The sequence below is a fragment of the Labrus bergylta genome, chromosome 6 (assembly GCF_963930695.1).
Source record: "Labrus bergylta chromosome 6, fLabBer1.1, whole genome shotgun sequence".
Classification (NCBI taxonomy): domain Eukaryota; kingdom Metazoa; phylum Chordata; class Actinopteri; order Labriformes; family Labridae; genus Labrus; species Labrus bergylta.
Window position 1 is genome coordinate 1,144,801 of NC_089200.1, and position 8,214 is coordinate 1,153,014.

An 8,214-nucleotide genomic window follows, 5' to 3' on the forward strand; every position below is an offset into this window, starting at 1 on the left:
AGCCAGCCCTCCTTGTTAAGCTTTTTAGAGTCACACGCCCTGATGCTGCTGCCCCAACAGACGGCTGCAAAGAAAATGGCACTTGCCACAACAGTCTGATAAAACATGGCTAACATTTTGCTCCACACATTAAAAGACCTAAGCTTCCTCAAGAAGGAGAGTCTGCTCTGACCCTTCTTGTCGACAGCCTCTGTGTGCTGCTTCCAGTCCAGTTTATTGATCATGTGCACCCGCAAGTATTTTATACTACTACTTCTACTTCTTCTCATGAATGACATTAAGGAAAGGAGACACAGGTCGGATTCAAACCCAGGCCGCCCGTGTTCGAGGACTTGAGCCTCTAAACGTTGGGCGTGTGTAATAACCATGAGGCTGCCGGCGCCCCAGTCGCCTCCTTTCTGATGACCTCACACAGAAAGTAACCAATGACAACTGCTAAATTCCACCAGTGTGTGTGTGTGTGTGTGTGTGTGTGTGTGTGTGTGTGTGTGTGTGTGTTTTTGTTTGTGTGTTTTTGTTTGTCTCTGTGTGTGTGTGTGTGTGTGTGTGTGTGTGTGTATGTGTGTGTGTGTGTGTGTGTGTGTGTGTGTGTGTGTGTAGAGGTCGGCTCTGTTTCTGTGTGCAGCAGCTCAGCGGGGGTTTGAGCCTCGTGTGTGTGTTTTTGTTTGTCTCTGTGTGTGTGTGTGTGTGTGTGTGTGTGTGTGTGTGTGTGTGTGTGTGTGTGTGTGTGTAGAGGTCAGCTCCGTTCTGTGTGCAGCAGCTCAGCGGGGGTTTGAGCCTCGTGTGTGTGTTTGAAGCGAGGACTTAACGAGAACAACAGACCGTCTCCTCGTCTTTAAACAACTTTTACTCCTCAACATCTCAGAGGAACATCTCGTACTTTAACTCCAGCTGATCGCTCTCTCTCTCTGAGAACCAATCAGCAGCCTGCAGGGTGTGTTACTGGAGGATTCCTCTAGAGGGCGCTCCACATAAATCAGACCGTGTTAAAACACAGAAGTAGATATGACCTGTCACCAGCTGTTCTGTTTGTTGCCATGGTGATGACACATCATCATAGAGCAGGTAGTTCAGGACTTGGGGTGCGTTCAAATTGTCCCTCCTGTCTCCTTTCACTATCCACTTCACCTTTAACCCCGAGAGTATTTAAGTGGCGGCCATGATAAGAGCCGTTTGAATTCTCAAAAAGTTAAGGAAAGGTGGGTCAATGCTTCCTTTATAACCACCTTTAGGATACTAACTATGTCCATCCTTTACCAAAGGAGATGAGATATGACGTCCCACAATTCCTTGCGGCCGCGACATTTAAAGCGAGTCGCACAGCCGACCGTTCAGGAACATTAACGATGATCGTAAAGAGATAAAAGATAAGAGACATTTTTATCAGAGGATGTTTGATTCAACATATTTCATTCTCTTGTTTTGTGCTGCTGTACATTTGTATGTTTAAAACATTATGTGTAGGTTATATCTTACATTAATGTAACAATTCATTTCATCCAATCATATTGATGTTGATGTTGATTTCTGATTGGACAGGAAGCTGATGGTTTCACTTTTCTTACTTGTAGTCTGGTGGTCTATATTTCTTTTATTTCAATCCCAACCTCGTGGTGATCAGGATTATTTCACCGGTAAGAAGCACAAGAAAGAGTTTTTTAGATGATCTTTTTGTAGTCCATTTTCTGAACATTGTAGTTTCAACACGGCAGACCCACGTCATTAACCTCCGCCGGCCCGTCACATTTAATGACGTGGCCTAGTGGAAATGTGGTCGGATTGTCAGCGCAACGAGATCTCCTTTCCCTAAGTCCTTTATGAATTCTCCTAACATCTTTCCTTGACCTCATGACGTTTTCCCCGGGGTTAAAGGTGAAGTGGATAGTGAAAGGAGATAGGAGGGACAATTCGAACGCACCCTTGATCTGTTAACTTTTCTTCTAAACTTTCCTCCATTGTTGTAGCGTCTCATCACCTTCAACTCCACACTGCCCCTAGTGGTTAAATGCATATTGCATCTCTCAGACGCGTAGCATTAACTTCTGAGGACGAGCACAACCAACGCTCCAAACCACCACAGGATATATAAGGCTGATGACGTGTTTATGTTCATGTAGTTAAAAGCGAGTTTACTCTACTCAGGGTTTTATTTGTCAGCAGAGCTGTCAATCATGTCGATATCGATTTAGAGAATCAAATCAGTAAATGAAAGTAAACTTCTCAGAAAAAAGCTAACTGGAGACGATATCATCATGATGATAACTCAGAAGATTCTGGGTTCAAGAAAAATGAATCTGACGTGAATTTTTTATTTCATAGTTTGACCCATGTCCTATCCGTTCACATGGAGGAGGCGGGGCTTATCTATCTGTCAGGATCCAGGGTAAATCCAGGGTAAAAGCCAATAGCAACGTGCAAACAACATGTTGCTTTGTCTCTCTGATGATGGTTTGACGTCATGTTGATAAAGTGATGGAATATACGATCAGGAGTCTTTATGTCCACAGGCAGTCTGTAAGAACAGCTGGTCACATGTCAGGTGACAGGAAGTCCAAACCTTCAGGTGATGCTCGTTCAGGCGAGGAAGAAAAAGAGCTAAAGTTGTTTTTCTGCATCACACACACAGAGACAAACACACACACACACACACACACACACACACACACACACACACACACAAAGAGACACATGAAGACAAAGTAAGATGCAGAGAGGCGGGGGGGGCTGTAAAAATAAAAGTCCTGGAAACTCTCAGCACATTTCCTGTCTGCTCTCTCGCCCTCTCTCTCTCTCTCTGGTTTTGGCTTCAAGACAGACTCAGAGGAAACTCTCTCTCTCTCTCTCTCTCTCTCTCTCTCTCTCTCTCAACTCTCTCCCTTTCCCTCTCTTTTGTAAATTTCCCCATTGTGGGATAAATAAAGGATTATCTTATCTTATCTCTCTCTCTCTCTCTCCCTTTCTCTCTCTCCTCTCTCTCTCTCTCTCTCTCTCTCTCTCTCTCCCCACTCTCTCTCTCTCTCTCTCTCTCTCTCTCTCTCTCTCTCTCTCCCCACTCTCTCTCTCTCTCTCTCTCTCTCTCTCTCTCTCTTTTTCTCTGGTTTTGGCTTCAGGACAGACTCAGAGGAAACTCTCTCGCCCTTTGTTCCTCCTATCTCACAGTTTACCCTGTCTCTCTCTCCTCTCTCTCTGTGTCGGTGGATGCCAGACGTCTCAGGGTGACGGCGAGCTGTGGAATAAGGGGGGAGGTGGTGGAGGCAAACGGTGAGTGTGAAATGTGTGTGTGTGTGTGTTTGACAACATTCCTCTTCCTCTGAGCGTGTGCAGAAGGTGAAGAAGACGAACAGAGACGCTCCAAAAAACCAGAGGTAGGTGCCAACCACCGCTTCACACACACACACACAATCGGCTGTTGCTCACCGACACACGCCTCCTGACAGGCCTCGCCGCTGAAAAGAAACATTTTAGGAGATTTCCTTTAATTCTCTCGCTCTTCTCTCTCTCTGATGTGAAACACTCACACACTTGTAAACACACACTCTCATGGAAGTGTCCCTTCAGCTTTACCACTGAGGATGTGATTAGAGCGGCAGGAGTTCAGTGGAAACTTTCTCTGCTGTCGTTTGAGACCCTGCGGAGCTGCAGCTGCTACCTGCAGCATCTGTACTGACAGATAGAGGCGCCGCACAGACGGGTGGAGTCACGCTGGCACTCAGAAACAAAATGCTTGGTGGACACTAGTCCGTCTACAAACCCCCCAATGATGAGAAAAGTCCATCCTCTCCGTCTTCTGCCTGCTCCACTTTTTAGAAAATGTGTGCTCAAACAGGCCGTTTGGAGATTTTCCCTTCATGACATCACAAAGGGCAGTAGCCCCTCCCCCAGGTGGGTGACACTCCCACAGCTAGGTGTTTGTTCTGCCCTCTGAGTCTGCCTTCTCACCGTAAACAATAGGACATGGAGCGAGAAAGACCGAGTACACCCGAGCCCTTCCAGAGAGGGGGCGTGGTCAGACACAGCTCATTTACATATTTAAAGCTACAGACACAGAAACAGCCTGTTCTGAGCAGGGCTGAAATAGCGGGGTTTATAGACATGATCAAATACAGGATCAGAGTGGATTTAGAACAAGAAACTTCACACACATGTTTTGAGGAGCTCTGAGACTTATTTAAACTGAAGAGGAGGAGGAGGATGTGTCACCTTTAAGAGGTTGATAGCAGATTAACTTGTGTCTCCTTCAGGAGCATTAACCAATCGTTTCACACTCAGGTAGCTCGTGGTCAGTCTCGCTGAAGATGGTTATGACATCACAGCTAATAATCAAATCCACTATGGAGAACATGAACGTGGTTTTTACTTCAGGAACCGCACAGCTGAGCTCTCCTCCAGTGGTAGTTTTGGTTCTGTTAGTAGTTGAAATGTTATTTTGAGTTGTAGTGGAGGTTATTTTTCCCGTATCTTTATTATTTTAATTAGCTTCACTGCAGGAAACACTGAATACCTGGTATGTTTGGAATAAAAAGAATCCAACTGAAAGGTCTGAAATGTGGGCACAGTTAGCAGCAGACTGTCAGCATCAGGGTTCAAAGACCTGCGTGGGTCTGACTGTGGTCGGGTCTGAACTTAATTATCATGTTTCATTCAGAAACCGAGGCGGTTCTCCTCAGAGCTGCAGTCGATGTTTTCTCATTCAGCAGCTCTGAGTCACTTCCAGAAATCTCTGCAGCAGCTGCTGGATCATTTAACAGACGTCCTGCTTCAGCCTGCTGTTCGGATCATTTCTGCAGGAACAGGACAACAAATCCATCCACAGGCTGAGCAGGTAAGAAGAGACGGATGCATTCCTCAAGGAGAGCTGGCAGGGAAGTGAAATAAGAGGAACGAGGGAATTTCTCTGTTATCTGAATGGAAACTTTATTCTGCAAAAGCTTTTTCCCACTCTCGTTGTGTTGAGACAAATGAAGACCTGCTGTTTGTAATGAGAAACTTAAGCTAAACTACATTTATTTCATTTTAAAGGCAGGGTTGGTCATTTTGGAAAAACTAGCATGATTTTGAAAACAGCATTCCCTCAGTGCTACGTCTGCACCCCCTCCCCTCTGTGCTCCCTCTGAAGCCACGCCCCCTCCCCTCTGTGCTCCCTCTGAAGCCACGCCCCTCCCCTCTGTGCTCCCTCTGAAGCCACGCCCCCTCACTTACATGCACAAGCGCCGTCTCTCCAGAAGTGGATCTCAGCTCATCTCTTGCATTGTGTAGAAACTACATCGTCTCATGTCTCATTCAGCGGTAAGTAAACTCACAGTATAAACTACGTTATCGGTGACGTGTGATTGGTTCAGTTCTTGAGAGCTCTAATCAGTATAGAAACCATCTTATAAGTCGTCGTTATCAAACAAAAACCATCATCATCATCATCATCATCAATAATATGGAGACCATCATCATTAAGTTAGTAGGTATTCATGAAAGAGCTGGCTCTTTAGCTTTTTCTTAAAGGTGCAGAGGGACTCTGCAGATCACATGGAGTTTGGAAGTTCATTCCACCACCGGGGGGCGACAGAGGAGAAGAGTCTAGTCAGAGACTTAGGACCCTGTTGTGAAGGTTGGATCAGACGCCTTTCATTGGCAGAGCGTAGTGTAATGCAGCAGGTAATATTCAGGAACATGTGACCCAGTGGAAGAGGCTGATGACGTTTACATCCTGACACTGTGGTGCAAACTCCAACACACACGTCTCAAAACTGCTTCGTTATGTTTTCTGCCAGTGTCTTCTTCTCTGCTCTTTTGGTGATCCTGTAAAGATGTCGGACTGCACCTAGGGTTGATGTACAGGCATAAATTCTCATCATGGCGTCGGCCAAAATTACATGTCTGTTATTTTTAGTTCTTGTTGTGGAATGTTTGTGTAGTGTGAAAAGAATAATATATAATATGAATTTGTAAAATGTATTGTCACAATATAAATTGCGGACTCCAGGAAGATTAGCTTCTCGCTATGCTAACGCTAATGGGGACCCAGATAAAACAAACAAACACAACGATTTTAGAAGATTTCAGGATTCTTTGTGAAAACAGCTGAAGTAGAAATATGACCGAACTGCTTCATGTTGATAAATGAAAACAGGATCACAGAAATGCAGAGCACACCTGCATGCAGGTACAGAACCTGTTTTTAAAAACCTAAAAACAAAGTGGATCTGAATCCTGAGCAGCATGTTGGCACAGTTTTCAGAGAGCTCTGTGTGTTTTTCTAACTCTGCACCATGTGAGGTTTCCACAGCGCTGCAGCAGAGCGTCACACTCCTCCAGCTCAGACCTCAAAACTAACGAACCGACGCTCGTCTGGCTCGATGGGAAGTGACACGCCGGCTCCTTTTGGTGCCCTGCTTTGATCCTGAAAACACCTCCCCCCCTCCCCCTCCAGCCTCCCCCCCTCTCCACCCGTCCCATGTCATTTCCAGCACCTCTGCGGGGTCACGCAGATTAACCCCTTGTTTCCTGCAGTGGGCTTTGGCTTGAAGTGAAATGGAGGGTGAAAGCGATTTCCGGCTGTGGAGTGTGGAGCAGTGGGGGGCAGAAGCCGGGCCGGCCAGATGCATGCTGGGAAGTTTTTTTTTTTAAAAGGGTTTTTGGAGGATTTAGGGGAGTTTGGGTGTTGGAAAAGTTCAGTTGTAGGGACCTGAGCTGGACAGCTGATCATTTTTTAGACAGATGGTGATCCTGAGGAAAGTCTGGAGCTATTTTGGGAAGTAGGTATTTTACTGTCATCAGATTCAGGGGTCAGGGGTCAGGGGAGGAGTGCAGGTCAAGTGTCACATTTACAGCTGCGTTGTGTTTCGATGCGTTAAATCTGCAGCGTAAAATTTGAACCTTTTTCTTTTTTTTTAAAAAAGATAATTAAATTAAGATTTAGAAAATAAAAAATAATACTAATAATAAGAAGAAAAAAATTGAACCTTAACTTTCAAAAATCTTTTAGCCTTAATACTTTGTTATTTAGGGTTTAAAGCAGACGACAGAGAGTACCTTTAAAGATCCAATCACTAAGATGTGTATTCAGTGTTTTCAATATTATACTGAGAAGTGTTGCATTCTGGGTATGAAACATTTTCCTCCTCTTCGATGTGATTTTCTTCTTCTACATGAATTTAATCTCTTCTCTCGTCTGCAGGTTGTTTGAGCATCAGACTGAAAAAGAGGATGTGGGTCGACGCGGTCTGAATGGAAAACACGCCGTCATCCTTCACATCTCTTCTCTCCACCTGAATCTGTGAAACCCCGCGGCCGATCCAAGATGGCTGCCGTCAGCATGTTGTTGCTGCTTGCGGTGGTGACGTCCGTCTGCAGAGCGAGTCTGGTGGTGTTGAACTCGGGCGTGGCGGTCTCCCGGGGCGGCTCGGTGTTCGTCACAGAGAAGGAGCTGAAGATCAGCGTGGGTCTGGACGCAGACTGTAAAGTGGAGGTGGTGATGAACGAGCCCGTCACACAGAGAGTGGGGAGGCTGACTCCACAGGTGAGCACACACACACACACACACACACACACACACACACACACACACACACACACACACACACACACACACCTGTAGGTATGCTCTCGGCTGTTTCTCTCTCACTGATCGTTTGATTCTCAGTCAAATGAAACTTTGTTGTTTTCAGGTGTTCGACTGCAGCTTCCTGGAGGACGAGGTGAAATACGTCCACAGTGGGAGTCCTCTGCTGAACCAGGACACCGTGATGCTGAGAGTCTACAGGTCAGTTAGCATCGGTCAAGTGTTAGCATTAGCTACAGTAAAATACAGATTATGTTACGGTTAGTACAAATTTTGGACCCAAAAGCACAACTCAGATAGGCAGGATCAAGTTGATAACAAAAAGGTTTATTCCAAAAAGTGGAAGGGGGAGGGGTAGTGCAGGGTTCCCAGTGGCAGTGTCCGTGATCCCAGAGTGGTGTCCACAAAAGCACAGGTGAGGTGAAGCAAAAAACATGAACAGCGATCTGGCGCAAGGCAGAGAAGAAAAACAGGGTTAGCTACACAAGCTATCACAACGAGAACAGAGAAGCCAAGAGAGTACAAACCACGTGAGCTGGTGAAACAATCTGGCGCTGAGGTGAAGCAGAAGGAAGTCTTTGTAGTCGAGATCCTGATGACCAACTAGCTGCACCTGGCCCCGCCCACCAAACTCACACAGACAGGAGAGAGACACATGA

At 45.9% G+C, this 8,214-nt stretch overlaps 1 protein-coding gene across 1 annotated transcript in view; it reads left to right on the top strand.

Moving 5' to 3' along the window:
- The first annotated feature begins 3,091 nt into the window (after positions 1-3,091).
- frem1b (Fras1 related extracellular matrix 1b) overlaps positions 3,092-8,214 on the top strand; it is a 42,737-nt gene continuing 37,614 nt past the window's right edge. The window contains 3 exon segments of the mRNA XM_065956268.1: positions 3,092-3,365; positions 7,172-7,513; positions 7,662-7,756. Of these exon segments, the coding sequence (XP_065812340.1) occupies positions 7,295-7,513; positions 7,662-7,756 (314 nt within the window). The 5' untranslated portion in view covers positions 3,092-3,365; positions 7,172-7,294.